At 42.9% G+C, this 16,876-nt stretch overlaps 1 protein-coding gene across 2 annotated transcripts; it reads left to right on the forward strand.

Annotated features, from left to right (window-relative positions):
- The first annotated feature begins 1,991 nt into the window (after window positions 1–1,991).
- On the forward strand, window positions 1,992–16,678 carry os9 (OS9 endoplasmic reticulum lectin). Of its 2 annotated transcripts, XM_086168545.1 has the most exons (15): window positions 1,992–2,185; window positions 2,538–2,720; window positions 6,526–6,589; window positions 6,683–6,759; window positions 7,539–7,637; window positions 9,435–9,636; window positions 10,837–10,992; window positions 11,081–11,190; window positions 12,633–12,696; window positions 12,791–12,873; window positions 12,958–13,203; window positions 13,274–13,475; window positions 13,756–13,923; window positions 14,536–14,645; window positions 15,030–16,678. In XM_086168545.1, exons 1-15 carry the CDS (start codon window positions 2,027–2,029, stop codon window positions 15,165–15,167), a joined length of 2,061 nt encoding a protein of 686 aa, XP_086024671.1. In that variant the 5' UTR covers window positions 1,992–2,026; the 3' UTR covers window positions 15,168–16,678. The 2 variants fall into 2 exon arrangements, with proteins under 2 accessions (XP_086024671.1, XP_086024672.1); XM_086168546.1 differs by lacking the exon at window positions 13,756–13,923 and having other exon boundaries at window positions 2,008–2,185.
- Window positions 16,679–16,876: the final 198 nt, after the last annotated feature.

Genomic DNA, 16,876 nt, shown 5'->3' on the forward strand with positions numbered 1-16,876 from the left:
CCACATATGGATGCAGGGAAAGAGGATAGGAGGTTAGTTTGTGGAGGAGAAGATTAGATGGAGGCACATGATTTGCCGTTTCGATTCCCTGAAGGGAGCAGCAGGACGGGAACAAATAAGATACATAATTCTCCCTGCTCTTTTTGGTCAAATTGTTTATTTCCTCCATATTTGTCATTGCATAAGGTATATTCCCGACATGGAAATGGTAGTCTGTTAAATAGGGAAGGCAAATGCGTGTGTGTGTGTTTATGTGTGTCTGACTGCATCACTGAAAAATAAATAGCTGTGTCATCATGTCTGCTGCCTTGTTTTTAAAGGAAACCCGATTGGGCGGGGGGGGGGGGGGGGGGTCATACTAAATATAAGTGTTGTTTAAAAAAAGCAGGAGGAATTGTTATTTCTTGAAAAATCACAATTCATAACATGTATTCAAACCTAAGAGCGCAGTTATTGTTTTGCAAGCGCAATGCATGCCGGGTTTGTATTGTAATTGGTTGCATAGTGTTAATGTTCGCTATACAGAATACTGTAATAATGGCAAACCAAGGAAGTGATGTAAGTCTACGCAAGGGACACAAAACGAAGAAAGGAGCTGGAAATTAATTTTGGACACACATAACTTCCCAAGGACCCGGGGCTGCGTTCTCGTTGCATCTCTCCAGATGCACTGGATGCATTTAGCTGACCTGAACTGCTGAAAGAGCTCACAAGTGCTGCCGGTTTTCAATCTCCGTGCCTAGAGTTTTCTCTCACAAGCAGACATAAGACTTTGGCCGACTCCTGCGTCTTTGCGTCCTTGTTCATCTTCATCTCGAAGCTCCTTTTCACTTTTCTTTTCTGTGTTATCCACCTCGATCACGCCTCTCTCGGGTTCAAATTGGAAGGGTTACACAGATGACCTGGTTTTACACTATAGGCTAAAATGAATGGGGCCGAGCACAGTGCAACAATATGATGTCACTATCCAGACAAGCAATGCAACGTAATTAAGATATGTTGAGGGATGTTATTATTGTTTTTATGTCGCTGGTATAAATATTGATTAAATAGGACAGGAATATGTCGGTCACCGGCGGTCCCCGAATGTGGCCTGCCATGTCATTTTATGTGGGAACATCTTGTCTGATTGCCTCAACATAAATAAGTCAAACACGTGCATTGAACATAAACTATATTTCCTACAATACATCCCGCCATCAGATCGCGGTGTATCCGCATCACGCCATTGTCAACAAGTGGAAGTGAGAAATGCAAATGATCCCTAAATGTCAAGGAAAAGAAATATAAATGCAGATGGAAGGATGTTTCAAGAAAGATGGGAGGGCAAATCTATTTTTGTGCATCAAGGAGAAAAACTGTTATGTCTTTTGTGTTATGAAGCAGTGTTGGTTGTCAAAGAGTATAATTTATAGCAGCATTTAGACACCAAACACAGAGCTAAGTATGCCAAAGTTAGCCCTTCGGAAAAACGACAAACTAATATTGATATAAAATGATTTTTTTCTTTATTCACTTTAAAAGTTTGTTCATTGATTGATGGAGTAATGTGAGTCTCTTAACCTGACAACAAAAAGGGATTTATGTTGTAACAGAGCAACTAGTTAACATGTTTTTTTTTTACATCTATGCAAATGCATATGTAACATTTTGAATTTGAATGAATAATAAATTCAGAGTTATTTAACATTAAGGAGTAGTCAAATCTATTTTACATTACATATGGGTACATTTAGTTACATTTATATTGTTACCGTTATATGTGGCCCTTTGAGGGCAACCATTATGCTGATGCAGCCCTCGGTAAAAATGAGTTTGACACCCCTGTTCTAAAGTTTTACTTTGAGAATATTGCTATTATTATAATCATCATTAGTATTATTATTGATACAAGTTTACGTCTCAAAAAATTCCCGAATAAAAACGTCCATATAAGTAATGTGTCGCAATGCCGCTGTCAACGTCCGGTGATCAATAAAGGTTACAAAAAAAAAAAAAAACACGGAGGAGGGGAAGCGGATCCAACATGGCGGCTTCCTCGGCGCGGCGGCTACGGAGGCTGCTCGTCGTCTTCGCCTTTCTGTTGCCGTGTCCGTCGTGCGTCTCGGCCTCGCTGAACCTGGAGGAGCTGAACGAGATGAAGTACGGGATCCAGATCCTCCCGGACCCCGTCATCCAGGGCCAGGTGGGTGGCGGGGGCTCCGCTGGGAGCTAAGCTAGCATTCGCGGCTAAAAGCGACCGTTGCAGTCGCCTTGCCGTGAAACGTTTTTGACCACCGTCCGGTAACGGGGCGGTAAGAGTAAACTCGTCAGGGGTGGGTGAGTTTGCGTGTTTGTTTGTTTGTCTGTCTGTGTGTGTGAAGAGAGAGTGTGTGTGTGTTAGTGTTTGTGTGTGAGCGTATTTTCGTGTCCCTCCCTGTGCTGACAGCTGTCACAACAAAACGACGCAGGTTCGCCCACACTTCCGCCTCCGAGCCCCCTCGACTCTTTGTTTACATTAAAAAAATCTAAACAAACTATCTTCTCCGCCACTGCAGACCAAAACGGAGGAGGTCATGATGGTATCCAGCAAGTACAAGCAGCTGTACGAGTGTCGACTTCCGGCCCAGGCGGTCCGGTTCCACCACGACCCGTCCTCGGAACCCGAGGCTCCCGGATACTCCGGACCGGACATCCCCGAGCTGCTCGGCCCGATGGGCGACGTCCCCTGCTTGGTGAAGGTCTGTCCCCTGCTGGAGACTCTCCGTGCACACCCTCCTGTGCACTGTGCACATTCTTTACATGTTATCATCTTCCTCCTCACAACCAGAAGGTCCCTGGTCTCACATTTTGTCCTCCTGGTCCTCGTTGGGTTCCTCCAACAGTCCACATGTTCCAGGATAACCGGACGTGTGAATGGTTGTTGGTGTCTAATATGACATAGAATGAGATGATGAATTGCTACGTCTCCATTTCAGTGAATTGTTATACGTCTGTATAACATGTGGATGAGTGAGTGAATGGTTGCATGTCTCTATATGACATCCAAATTAGACGGTGAATAGTTGCATGTCTCTGTGACATGTGAACGAGAGGGTGAATGGTTGCACATCTTTATATGATGTGTTAATGAGAGTGAAAAGTTGCATGTTGTTATGGCGTGTAAATGAGAGGGTGACTAGTTGCATACTTCTGTGATGTGAATGAAAGAGCGAATGGCGGTTACTATAAATGTGTGAATGGTTGTATGTCTTTATATGCTGTGTTGATGAGCGTGAGCGTTGTAAGTTTAGATGATGCGAATGAGTGAGTGAATGTAACTATATGATGTGTAAATGAGAGGGTGAATAGTTGCATGTCTGACGTGAATGAGAGGGTGAATGGTTTTAAGTCTTTATATGATGTGTTAATAAGGCTGTTGTATGTCTATATGACATGTAAATGACAGGGTGAGTGCATTCCTCCGTGACGTGAATGCTTGTATGTTACCACAAATGTGCGAATGAGAGGGTTTTTTTATGATGTGTATATTAGAGGGTAAATAGTCGTATGTCTATATGACGTGTAAATGAGAAGGTGAATAGGTGCATGTCTGACATGTAAATGGGGTTGAATGGTTGTACATTTTTGTATGATTTGTTAATGAGAGTGAATAGTTGTAGGTCTATGTGAATGAATGTTGTCGCCATGTGACAGGTGAATGTAATGGTGAATGGCTGTATGGCTCCACAAGGCATGGGAATAAGCATGTCGCCATATGTGACCCAGTTCTTGCCCAATTACCCCGAGTGCAAGATAACATGCACAAATAATGTATGAATGAATTAACTTTTAGCGCAGTGAATAGTGACGACCCTCGCCTTGCATGCGCCACATATCTGACTGAAGCAGAAACATAAAATAGGGAGTCGACATGATAACGGTGAACAGCCTCCACTCTTTTGCCCTTTTTCACCGGATCACATTCACCCGTTCACGCAACAATGGCGGCGGAGGGCCATTCAAGGCAGGAACTGAACCAGCGGGAGTATCAGGTGGGCTTCAATGTCTTGCTAAGGAAAATAGACCCACCAACCACCCGATTGGAGGGACGTAAGCTCAACCAAGGCCCCAAATAGGGCATTTTTAAAGGTTTTACTAGAAAACAGGGTGCAATCATTGATACAATCCGTAGAGTAATCAAAAACTAGTCCTGATGTTAAGTTACTTTGACTGACAGAAACTACTTCTCATCATTTCTGTTTGGATTTGCTCCTTTTTATGGAACACCCGTTAAATACAAGCAGCATTACAAAAAAAAAAATGCAAAATTAGGTATTGATATTTTTAAAACTGATGATGGACTCCGCTCACCCCTCCAGTGTACATAAAAAGCACATCAAATTCTTTTGAAACAAATCGTGATATTACAGGGACGTTGTAACGGGAGAGCTGCGCGTCACAGCTCGATCTAATAATAGTGGTCGCATGTGATCGAAAAAGGCACAAATACTGCAGCTCTGGTCGCTCCCTGGTCGTGCGTTTGCCTCGTCCTTCTGCCGCAGCTTTCACACACCGAAGCACTCGCTTCACAGGGTGCGACATTGACGTTGAGGTTCAAATATAAGCTATTTGTGTGTGAAAAAAACGTATTTTGTACCAAGCATGGACGGTTAGGTCTGGATTTATGCAGAGGGTTGCGTCAGGAAGGGCATCTAGCGTAAAACTTTTAACAGAACCAAACATGCGAATCAACCATAATAACCAGATCATACCGGATCGGTCGAAGCCCGGGTTGACACCATTACATTACATTACATTGCATTTGGCAGACGCTTTTATCCAAAGCGACTTACAGTAGAGGACATAGGGACTGCAAATACACTTGCGAATACACGATGCACAGAAATATACAGAACAGTAAGCTTGGGTTAGTGAGTTTTTTTTTTTTTTTGTTTTTTTTTTGACAAAGACATACACAAACATACACACACACACACACACTGCATAGCCTAACTTGCTGCCTAACCTGATCTGGGGCATCAGCGCAGTAAAAAGTCCTGAAAGAGAAATGTTTTTACCTGTTTCTTGAAGGTTGAGAGAGCTGATGCTAGTCTTGTTGCTTCTGGAAGTTTGTTCCACCACTGAGGTAGTAGAGCTGAGAACCGTTTTGCCTGAGATCGCTTAGAACGAGCAAAAGGTACTGCTAGTAGGTTTGTATGAGAGGAACGCAGCTCTCTGCCGGGAGCATATGGTCTTATCATTTCGTTCAGATATGCTGGACCTGTTCCTTAGGTGGTTTTGCATGCCAGGGTCAGGGCCTTGTGCTTGATCCTGGCAGCTACTGGTAGCCGGTGCAACTGGATGAACAGAGGCGTGACATGAGCCCTTTTGGGTTGAGTGAATACCAACCGTGCTGCAGCTTTCTGTACCATCTGCAGTGGTTTTATTGCACAAGCAGGTAGTCCAGCTAGGAGGGAATTGCAGTAGTAACACCAGCCGCCATTGGTACCGATGACCTAAAAGGAACCAATGGAAACTGGGCTACTGTAGGTCAAAGACGGAGCGGAGGAAGGAGTTTTCGGAAGCAGCTAGAGAAGTGGAAAGGCAAGAGTCTGAGACTGAGAGTAGGGATTTTGAATATTGGGACTATGACAGGAAAAGGTAGAGAGTTGGTCGACATGATGCAGAGACGGAAGGTGGATATACTGTGTGTCCAGGAGACCAGGTGGAAAGGTAGTAAGGCTGGAAGCTTAGGATCAAGCTTTAAGTTGTACTATCATGGTATTGATAAGAAGAGAAATGGAGTAGGAGATATCTTGAAGGAAACAGAAACAGTTACAATGACCAAAAGACAGGAGGCAGAACTGGAGGTCGCAGAGATGAAGATGCTGATGTTCTCTTTGGGAGTGACCAGGAATGAGTCTATGAGAGGAACAGCACATTTTAGATGTTTTGAAGAGAAGGTCAGAGGAGCCAGACTGAGATGCTTCGGTCATATACAGAGGAGGGATAGAGAATATATCTGTCGACGGATGTTGGAATTGGAGCTGCCAGGCGGGAGGTCTCGAGGAAGACCAAAGAGATGATTTATGGACGTAGTGAGAGAAGATATGAAGGTAGCTGGTGTGAGAGAGGAGGATCGAGGGAATAGGGTGAGATGGAGAAGATTGATTCGATTCATTAGTATTATTATTGATACAAGTTTACCTTTCAAAAAAATTAACGAATAAAAATGTCTATATAAGTAATGTGTCGCAATGCCGCCGTCAACGTCCGGTGATCAATAAAGGTTGAAGATTGATTCGACTTTTCCCTTCGGCTGAAGGGAAAAGTCAAAAGGCGAAGAAGAAAAAGAAGATAGCTGTATAATTCTGCTTAACTCTTTATGAATTCATTCATTCATCCATCTTCTCCACTAATCCTGTACTCGGGGTTGCATGGTCCATCCTCTCATTCACCCATCTTGTAGAGAAATATAACCATTCACCCGCTTAGATAAATGAGTTTGAGTTTTAAGGCACGTTAGGATCACGTCTGACTTGTTTTCTCCTGTTCCGATTGCAGACGAAAGACTGGTGGACGTACGAGTTCTGCCACGGCCAACATATCCGACAGTACCACCTTGAAGGCAAGGGATCCGGGTCCAGGGTTTTGACTCCGTTTGGTTTGTAAGGCTGTTTCCGTCGATTTGCGTCTGATCTCGGATCTGCCCTCCCCGCAGATTCAGAAATCAAGGGGGACGTCCTCTTCCTGGGTTACTACGAGTCAGAATTCGACTGGAGCAGCGAGACGGCAAAGGTGAAGTGATCTGGGTTTCGCTTCGGGGTTCTCTTTCACGGCACATCTTCGGAGAAAATTCGGCGAACCACCCGATCGGGGTTTTATTCGAGTGCGTTTCGTTTTCGGCGCTTCACGGCACCAGACCCATGTTACATCTGGCTCTTGAGTTTTCGGGTCACCATTATTTTCTGTTATGCCCCCCCCTTCAATGCAAGAAAACACCCGACTCTCTGCCGCAACTATAAATTGTATCATTTATCTATAAAATTGTTATATGTGCACCTCTGCGTAACATTGGATCCTTATTGACATTAAAGAAAAAGTAAAGAAATATCGATTAACATGCGTCAAAGAATAACTTTATTAACATTGTTTTTTTGTCTGCAACAGAAAAGATTTAAAGGTCGTCAAGTTAAATCCCCGAGTAAACGATAAACATGTTTTGACCGTCCGAACCGTTTGATACTGAAAAATAAAGTTCAATAATAGATTTAAATTGATCAGCAACTCCCATTCACATTAAGTGCTTATTTTTTGATCAAAATGGGGAAGTCAGGATTAATGGCTACAATGAGCACGGTTTGCAGGGCACAGCTTTTCAAAGCACCGCAATTCTCCACATCTTTCACTGTGGTCAAAGGGAAGCCAAGCGCTACATACGCTTCCTCATATTTCCTTTTCTTCGCTTTCGGGTGGCTTTCGTTTGTTTCATTTTCTCTCCCACTATCTGAGAAGCTATGCCCTAAAGACAGGAGCTCTTTGTGGATGTTACTTGGTGTCTCCCATCCATACCTCAGGCCTCCAAGAAGCACCGGCTGAAGCGCTACCACAGTCAGGCTTACGTCAACGGATCCAAGTGCGACATTAATGGAAGCCCCAGGGAAACCGAAGTCCGGGTGAGACTTTTCAAGAACTCTTGAGTCCCTGAATGCTTATATATCTTTATGACGTGTGGATGAGAAGCTGAATGCTGTATGTCGATGACATTGGAATGGGTGAGTCAATTGTTATCTTTATTTGATAATTTCTGAATGACATCCGGATGAGAGGGTGAATGGTCAAATGTTCATATGAGAAAACCTGTCTAGCGCAGTTAGCGCGCTCAAAATGAACTAGATTTGTAACATTTTTTTCTGTATCATTTTGCTGTGTAAGTCAGTGAGTGACAGGTGTCCAGCCAATCATACGATAGGAGGCAATTCGCTCCGCCAATCACGGCATCGACAGTACTCGTGCACGTGCTCTGCCCAGACACGCGGGGTTTAGTGATGCTAATGCTAACATGCTAACCGCTTATCATGGTGAAACGAGCGGGCAGCAAATGTGATACGTCCACTCACCAAACTAAAGAAAAAAAGAAATGCGGTTCTTTTAAGTTGGAATGGCTGTCGGAGTAAGTGCAAATAGAAGAACAAGCGGTGAAACCGGGTGAGAATTTTTCTTTTTTGAGTGAGAAAGGTCTGTTCTGGAAAATATGCAGCAAAGTCAAGTTTTCTGATGGAAAAATATGGACTAAATGGAAGCTATTATCCCAGGTGTGATACTGATGTGTGGCCATACGTGCACATCGAATGTTGCTCAGTAAGGTTGTCTGTATGCCCAGACATATGAAAAATTAGAGGAAATATTAACGATGAGTGAATGAGAAGGTGAATGGCTTGCACCGTATTTTTCGGATTATACGTCACTCTGGAGTACAAGTCTCAACAGACAAGAATGAAAAAAACATATACATATATACATATATATATATATATATATAAGTCGCACTGGGGAATAAGTCGCATTTTTTGGGGAAATTTATTTGATAAAATCCAACACCAAGAATAGACATTTCATCTTGAAAGGCAATTTAAAATAAAAATAGAATAGAGAACAAACAGCCTATATGACGCATAAACAACAAACTGAGAACGTGCCTGCTAGGCTATGTTAACATAACATATTACGGTAAGAGTCATTCAAATAACTATAGCATATAGCACATGCTACAACCAAACAATCAGTGTCACTCTTAAACACTAAATCTAACTCATTTCAGTAAGAGTAACTTCCGCTTTTTGCCAGTCCCTTACAAGTTTCTCACTAACTTCAAACTATCTTTCTGCCGCTCGATATCCGTTTTCGGCTGCATATTTCACTCCTTCCGGCTTGTAACCCGCAGAATATGCTTTTCTTTTCGGTGCCATTTTTTGTTCAGCCCTTCTCAGTTGTTTTTATAAGTTACTGTGAATGTTGAAATGATCAATTTTCATAGGTACAGAAGTCACAGGTAGCATCTTTTTTTCACAACGCACTTCTGCCATGACCCGCCCCGCTGAATTTTGATTGTTTGGGGCGTGTGTGTGTGTGAGAGGATCGCTGATATAATAAAGACACACACACAGACAGACACACATCAGAGCAAGAGAGCTCAATAATTTCACATATAAGTCGCACTCCCAGCCAAACTATTAAAAACAACTGGGACTTATAATCAAAAAAATACGGTATGTCTTTATATGACGGGTGAATAAGTGAGTGAATTGTTGTACGGTGACCTTTACCTCTCAGCCAATGACAGCTGGGATAGACTCCGGCCCTCGTCCAACCCTGAGTCCAGGATAAGCATCGCAGATAATGAACGAACGAGTGAACGGATCTCGTGTTTGCATCCTATGTTTTTTAAAGAGTTTTTTTTTTTTCCTTCCCAGTTCGTGTGCGAAGAAGGCTCCGGCGACTACATCGCCCGGGTGGACGAGCCCCAGTCGTGCCGCTACGTGCTGACGGTCCACACCAGTCGCACCTGCCAGCACCCCCTTCTGCGGCCGCCGTCGAACGCCAAACCCCAGGGCATCGTGTGCCAGCCGGCCCTCAGCGCCCAGCAGTACATGGACTACGTTAAAGCTCAAGTCTGTGAGTGTGGGGAGGTGAAGGTCTCAGCGGCGCTGTTGCAGTGGAGCATCTGGCCGTCGTAGTGTTTTTTTCCCCATTGGAGCGGTCGCCCAGTTACAGTAGTCCTAAAATATCCAAATTTTATATCGTATTTAATTGCCATACCACAGGTTTTTGGCGGTGCAAATGTATTTTTATATACACTGCTCAAAAAAATAAAGGGAACACTTAAAAAAACACATCCTAGATCTAAATGACTGAAATATTCTTATGAAATACTTTGCTCTTTACACAGTTGAATGTGCTGACAACAAAATCACACAAAAATGATCAATGGAAATCAATTGTATCAACCCATGGAGGTCTGGATTAGGAATCACACTCAAAATTAAAGTGTAAAAACACACTCCAGGCTGATCCAACATTAATGTAATGTCCTTAAAACAAGTCAAAATGAATCTGTGTTGCTTCCTGAGTGGACACTATGACTTCACAGAAGTGTGATTAACTTGGAGTTAGATTGTGTTGTTCAAGTGTTCCCTTTATTTTTTTGAGCAGTATATTTATAATTTCAATCATTTTAATGGTTGGGGAAAAAAAAAAAAATTTCGACGAACCAGAGAACGGTGCTTTGTATCCCGGGCTCTGATTGGCTCAGCCTTTCACCTTGTTTGTTTCACACTGACGTGCGATCACTACATGTAGAGTTCCTCTGCGCTGTTGCGTTTTTACATATTCTATTTATATTTTATATATTTTTTTATATTTTATATTTATTTATAAACTTTATAGCCTTGACTTTGACACTTTATAGTTTTATTTGTGTCTTATTCTCCCTCCTTTTTTTTTTTTTTTACTGTTTATACAATTTCCTACTATTATTTATTATTGTTATGTTTTACTTGAAACTCTGGTACAACAATTTCCTTCGGGATAAATAAAGTTGTTCTTATTCCTATTCTTAAATTAACCGTAAAAATAAATTATTATTAAAACCCCCACTATTTTACACCCAGATGTTCTGAACCTTCTGAGGTATCAAGCAGAGGAAGGTGTGAACAAGGTTAATAAGAGTATGTGGAAGGCCATTAAGTTTTAAAGTATATAAGATATGGCAGATTTTGGTTTATCGTGGCCGGTTCTGTGTCAAGTGCCCTAGAACGCAGATATTAACACACAATGTTAGCTAACACCTTTTTTTCACGCCCTTTCCAACATAAGCGGACACGAAACGTAAAGTGGAGCAGATTTCCGAGGAGCTCCGGAGCCTGGATGAGATGCTGGCCGGTAGCGACGCAGCCGACGCTGCGGTGGACGCGGAAGCGGAAGAGGCGTCGCCCACGAGCGTCACGGACCCGGAGAACGCCGGCGCCGCAGGTGCCTGTCGAGACGCCGGGTCGTATCCTGCATCCCCGGGAAAAGGAAGCGTCACCTGAGTGTGTTTTTTTTTTTTGTTTTAAACCAGAAAATGCGGGTGTGTCTGAGGGCGTGGGGTCGGAGGAGGCGGAGGACTCTATCTTCTGGGAGGGGGTCACCAAGTCAGGGACCTCAGGAGCCACGCAGCGTGAAAGCGAGGTGCGTTGGTGGGGAACCGTGTTTTGTTCTCATTCACCTTTCCATCACAGTAGGTTGTTTTTTTTTTTGCTACAGGGAAACCTTGAGTTAGACTTTTTTTTTTTTTTTTCACTGTTTATACAATTTCCTACTATTATTTATTATTGTTATATTTACTTGAAACTCTGGCACAACAATTTCCTTTGGGATAAATAAAGTTATTCTTATTCTTAGGCCCTAAGTCAATTTCCCCATGTATTAAAGCCATTTTCCCCATTAAAATGAATTGAAATGCTTTTTATCGTTTTTTTAAAGAAGAGAAATTTACAGTATAAATACCAATAATGTTTTAAAATGATACTTAAGAAAAGAGGATGTAAATAAGTGGTTTTATTAAATGTATTTATCTTGAAGATCGAAAATTGTACATTATAAATACCAAATAATGTATAAAAATAATACCTACGAAAAGAGAACGTAAATAAATAATGTAGTTTTATTAAGTTTATTAACCTTGAAGATTGAAAAATTTACATTATATATACCAAATTATATATAAAAATAAGACCTATGTAAAGAGAACGTAACTAATGTAGTTTTATTAAGTTAATTTACCTTGAAGATCGAAAAATTTCCATTCTAAGTACCAAATGTATAAAAATAATACCTAAGAAAATGTAAGTAAATAGAGGTTTTATGACTGTATTTACCTTGAAGATTGAAAATGTACATTATAAACATCAAATCGTAAATAGGGTTTTTTTTTAATTTACCTTGAAGATCAAAAAATGTACTTTTTAAACACCAAATAATGTATGAAAATAATACCTAAGAAAAGAGAAGGTAAATACATAAAAAGATTTTATTACTGTATTTACCTTGAAGATCGGACAAAGATCGTAGAGGAGTTTAGGTTAACAAAAGATAAAATAGTTATTATTGATCCCATGACAGGGAAAGTCAATTGTCGCAGCAGTATTACAAATAGTGCAAATAATAGTAATAGGAAAAAAAAAATATGAACAACAAAAAAAAAAATGAAATTATAAGAATGCCTTGTGATTAGCGGTAGTGGGGTCGCGCAAAGAAAATAAAAGCATTTGGGATTTAACGTGCACGCTCCGCAACGGAGTAAATGCTGCTCTTCTTTTTAAAACCATCCCTGACCGGCTTTGAGCTCCCGAGTCAGTTTGCTCGTAAATCGATTTTAAATTTCCACTCTGAAATGAAGTGCAATGCTTTTAAACCGTTCCAGACCCCTGGTTTTGCTACGTGTTTTTAAATGTAAGAAATTGACCATAAATCCACCGAAAAAATCCGCTTAGCAAAGGGTCGTATATCAGACGTCAAGGTTCCACGCGTTTATTGTTATTTAAAGTCCTGCCAAATGTGTGATTCTGATGTGATGCTGTGCATTTATTTATTTTTGCTGACTTTTTCTGACCGCCCCCCCCCGTGTGCAGACAGCAGCCGACGATGTCCGCGACTCGCTCACAGACAATGAAGTCACCGCCGACGCCGATGAAGGTATTGTGTTTTTTGGATTTTTTTTTTTTTTTAGCGAGTCTTTCACAGCGTGGCTCTACGCTGAGCTTATCTCCTCGCTCTGATCCCCTCCCAGTGGAAAAATTCAACTTCAAAATCATCACCGACCCCGCCGACCTGATGAAATTTGTCCAGCATCTCAAAGAGAGTAACCGAAAGGTCAGTACGGTCTATAGGAGACGCGTTAGCGGTGTTTGGACGTTTGTGCGAATCGCACTATTTCACACATCTCTCTCTCTCTAGAAAGCCAAAAACCAGGCCGGTCGGCAGATGGAGACGCAGACTGGCGACAGGGAAGCCGGCAAACACGGCGAGGAGGAGGAGGACGAGGAGGAAGAGGAGGAGGGGGACGAGGAAGAGGGGGAAGATGAAGACGAGCGACTGCTGCAGGAGTTTGAGGACGAGATGGCGGACCTGTCGTTGACGTCGGATAAGACCGAAGAAATAAAGGGGAAAATGCAGAAGGAGTTCGATAACATCATCAACGAGGTGCCGGGCAGCACTTCTCGGCCGTAAACCTTAGCGCGGTGTCCTTTTCTGACCCACCCGTGTCTTTCAGGCCCAGCAGGAGCTGGAAACGGAAGGGCTGAAGGGGGAGTTCGATCGCACCCAGGCAACACAGGCTCTGGAGACCACCCTGGACAAGTTGCTCGACCATCTGGGGGAGAAAGACGCCCGGGACCCGGAGAGGCCGGCGGAGGGAGGTCACGAGGGAAGCGACCCGACCAGAGGCAGCCCCAGCCTGGCGTCGAAGCAGCCAGGTAACCGGACGTGCGCCCGGCGCCCGGATCCTCGTCCCCAACCATCACGCATCCATCCGTTTGTTGGCGTCACCTTCCATCTCAGCATTTATCTGCAGGAAGCCGCGTGATCGGCGGCCTTTCTTTCCGTCGCCTTTTTTTTAAAAAAAAAAAAAAAAAAAAAACCTTCTCAAAGTCATTTCGATTTTCGGACCCTTCGCCTCCGCCGCTCTTCGGCCCCGCCGGATCGGTTCTGAGGTGAACTCTGTTGTTTGTCCCTCTCTTGTCTCGTCGCCCTCAGACCAAGCAGCTGACGACCATGTTAAGATCAAAATTACTAAGTATAAGACGGGCGGCAGCCCAGATGGGGAGGTCAAAGTTCAGGAGATGGGCGAAGGAGATCCCCAGTGGCAGCACATAAAGGACGTGGTTAAAGAACAGCTAGAGAAAGCAGGACTGAAGGCCGAAGGTATGAAGCGCCAAAGACGCTTACGGCCTTTTTTTTTTTTTTTTTTTTTTTTTAAATTTACTTCTCTTCTATCTCTTCCCTTGAGTGTAAAGTGTTGTGCTTCACTTGCTTTTTGCTCCCCCCCCCCCCCCCCCCCCCAACAACAAAACTAATATTTACGCGGACTACTCGGAAATGACTGAAGAACAAAATAATGCGAGCAGCCTCGCAGATACAGAGTAGATTTTGAAAGGATAAAACATTAAAATGTATAAAAAAAAGCATTTATAATAGCGTTTCTTCTAAACAGCCTCCAAAGAGGTACGCAACGGCTGCCTTTCCTGAGGACTGAACTGTTTTTTTTTTTGTTTTTTTTTTTTTATTATTTCCATCAGCATAGAAATAGAACCCAGAGGACTCCATGTGACTTTTTCCGACTAGCAAGTTTTAAAGCTGCAGGCTCGAGTCGGCGTCAAGACGGGACGGAAGTCGCGGGCGCGCCATCCATTTGTCGTCTCTTTGTCACCCACTCCTGTCCCCGTGTTCGCAACATTGTCCATTTGAAATATTTGTTCCAAACGTCACATTTATTTAATTTAAATGCCCCCCCCCCCTCCCTTCTTTCCCCCCCAGGTAAAATAGAAGTGAAGATTTTAACACGCAAGAACACCGAGGAGTCAGGTGACCAGTGGCTGACTGAAGAAGATACAAAGTCCTTCCGGGAACTCCTCATAAATCTTCTGGTAATCTCCTTCGAAGGGAAGGACATTTCTATTTGTCCACCCTCAAAAATGTATTCCTGTGAACAACTGCGGTTCAGTTCCTCCAGCACTCAGGTAGCGATACTCCCCCCCTCCCCTCCAGGATGGAGACGCGCTGCCATAAACGACACCTGAATTTTATTTATCTTTTTGCGGTGACGCAGAGGGCTTCGCTGAACCAAGCCATTGTTTGCTCTGCACGTTGGCCCAGTTCCGTGTTAATAATTCACCCGTTTTTGTTTTCTGACGCTTCCATTACACATATGGAAAATTGTTCTCCCTTTTCCAGTCTGAAAGCACCGTTTGAACCAAAATGTAGCGTATGCGTGTATTTCCCTGAATCCTCTTGTTTGCGTCCCCCCCCAGACTGGAGGCACAGAAGAAGTTTATAAGGAACAGAAGAGGCAGCAGGAGTTGGAGAACAACTACCGGTTTGTCTGGGGGGAGTCCCAGGAGGAGGCACAGTCGTCCAGTGCCTCGGACTCTGATGACGTGGACTTGTGAGCTCGTTCCACATGTCCTGTTTGCCTTTTGTGAAGGTAAACTCCCGGGGAGATTTTTTTTTTAAAAAAGTGCCCTCGTGCTTAAAATATGGCTACTTGACTCGGCAGATGGTGTGCTCACCGGTTTGCACTTTCGAGAAGTGTCTGTGTGTTTTGAATAGGCAATACGTGTCTTTAGCGGGCACTTTTTTTTACGTTGCACAAGGAAATCAATGCGTCTACTGTACCTGGCCAGCTGTCCAAGTTATGCATTTCCCCATTTTTTTTTTTTTCTTGGCCCCCGATGAGATTGGGTTTTCCCTGGCAGCAGGAATGGCAGTATTTCAGCGTTTTTTTACTGAATATTAGCATTTGGCTAATAAAATTGGGTGTTTGCTCAGGAGCCCGCAGCTCTATTCTTTTTTTTTTTTTTTTTCTTTTTCCTGTTTGTATGACCATTCAACGTAATGCCAGTTCCTGTGCGCAATGGAATTCTGCATGACACCAGAAACTGGAGGAGTGTGTGCACAGCCTGCATCGTTTACTGTGCACTGAAAATTATGGTTGCGTCCAGATGTGAAATGGGAACAATGCAAACTAATTTTTTTTGATGAGAGCTTCTTTGACATTTTCCTTGGAATTTAAAGAACACGCTGAGTGGCGTGTTTGAAGTTTTTTTCTAATTTTCGAGTTTGATTCGGTTTCTTAATTTAGATCACGCTTTCGATTTTTCCTTAATTGAGTGACAGGGAAAAAAATTGAAAAGGCTAAAATGTCCGTTACAGTCAGTGTACCAAAAATAATGAGCCCGTACCTTTTTTTTTTTTTTTTTTTTATGGATCATTCAAAAAGGGGATATTTAAAAGGGCTGAATTTATAGTTGCGGTCAACTCTGGATCAGTGGATCTCGACCTGTACATAATTGTGTGAATATGTTTTTGAATTTAATGTAAAATTGTACGTAAGCACAAACGTAGTGGCGCTTCAGGTCTTTGAGGGAATATGTTTGGGACTATGAAACGCAATTCCAGACCGCGATGACTCAATTGTACGCTCCGTTTTTCAGACACAGCTCAGCTCTGGGGCATTTGCTCAAGATGCAGTCGTCACAATCACTGATGATCTTTTGGTGTCGTGTCTGTTTGTGTCCTCCCCTGGTGATATTGTATTTCATTCGGAGCAGAATTGGAAACCTAAGCTTTCCTTTGCGATTTGTAGGCCATTTCTGATAAGGTTGAGCCCATTTGTGATTGGGGTCTGCCATGTGGCCCGAACTAAGGGGGAATCCAACATAACCCTAATTTTTTTTTTGGTCTAAAATGACTATAATGAGCCTCAAATTCCAGTCAAGTGATAACAGCCTCTTATAGATGTGATCAAGATGTTTGTCAAGGTGTTGTTTCACTGTGGGGGCTATATTTTGAGTAATCGCTCTCCATGGTCTGAAAACACAAAGGTCATTCGGAACTGCCTTGTAAATAAAGGTCTTTGAGTACTCTTAATTTCTTTGAAATAAAAGTACCATTGAAGTCCCATGGGGGTTTTGTGCCCGTCTATATTGAAACATGCCCTGTTGCAGATTCTCCTTGGTTGCACCACTCGCTTCGGGACTGCAGGTGCGCGCAGAAGTGCACTGTTTGGATAGGATGGGAGTGGCTCTGTTTGAGCTTGGGAAGCCGATTTAATCATTTTAATCACTGCGGATTAATACAGAAAGTGACAACCACAATT

The sequence above is a fragment of the Fistularia commersonii genome, chromosome 21, assembly GCF_037954325.1.
Source record: "Fistularia commersonii isolate RoL2024-O1a breed Wild chromosome 21, RoL_Fcom_v1.0, whole genome shotgun sequence".
NCBI lineage: Eukaryota > Metazoa > Chordata > Actinopteri > Syngnathiformes > Fistulariidae > Fistularia > Fistularia commersonii.

What these genes read in the sequence shown, in the direction of transcription:
- os9 (XM_086168545.1), top strand. Translation starts at nt 2,027, where the DNA reads ATGGCGGCTTCCTCGGCGCGGCGGCTACGGAGGCTGCTCGTCGTCTTC. An exon ending in CCAGGGAAACCGAAGTCCGG is followed by an intron (nt 7,638 to 9,434) that starts GTGAGACTTTTC and finishes TTTCCTTCCCAG; the next exon opens with TTCGTGTGCGAAGAAGGCTC. An exon ending in CCACGCAGCGTGAAAGCGAG is followed by an intron (nt 11,191 to 12,632) that starts GTGCGTTGGTGG and finishes CCCCGTGTGCAG; the next exon opens with ACAGCAGCCGACGATGTCCG.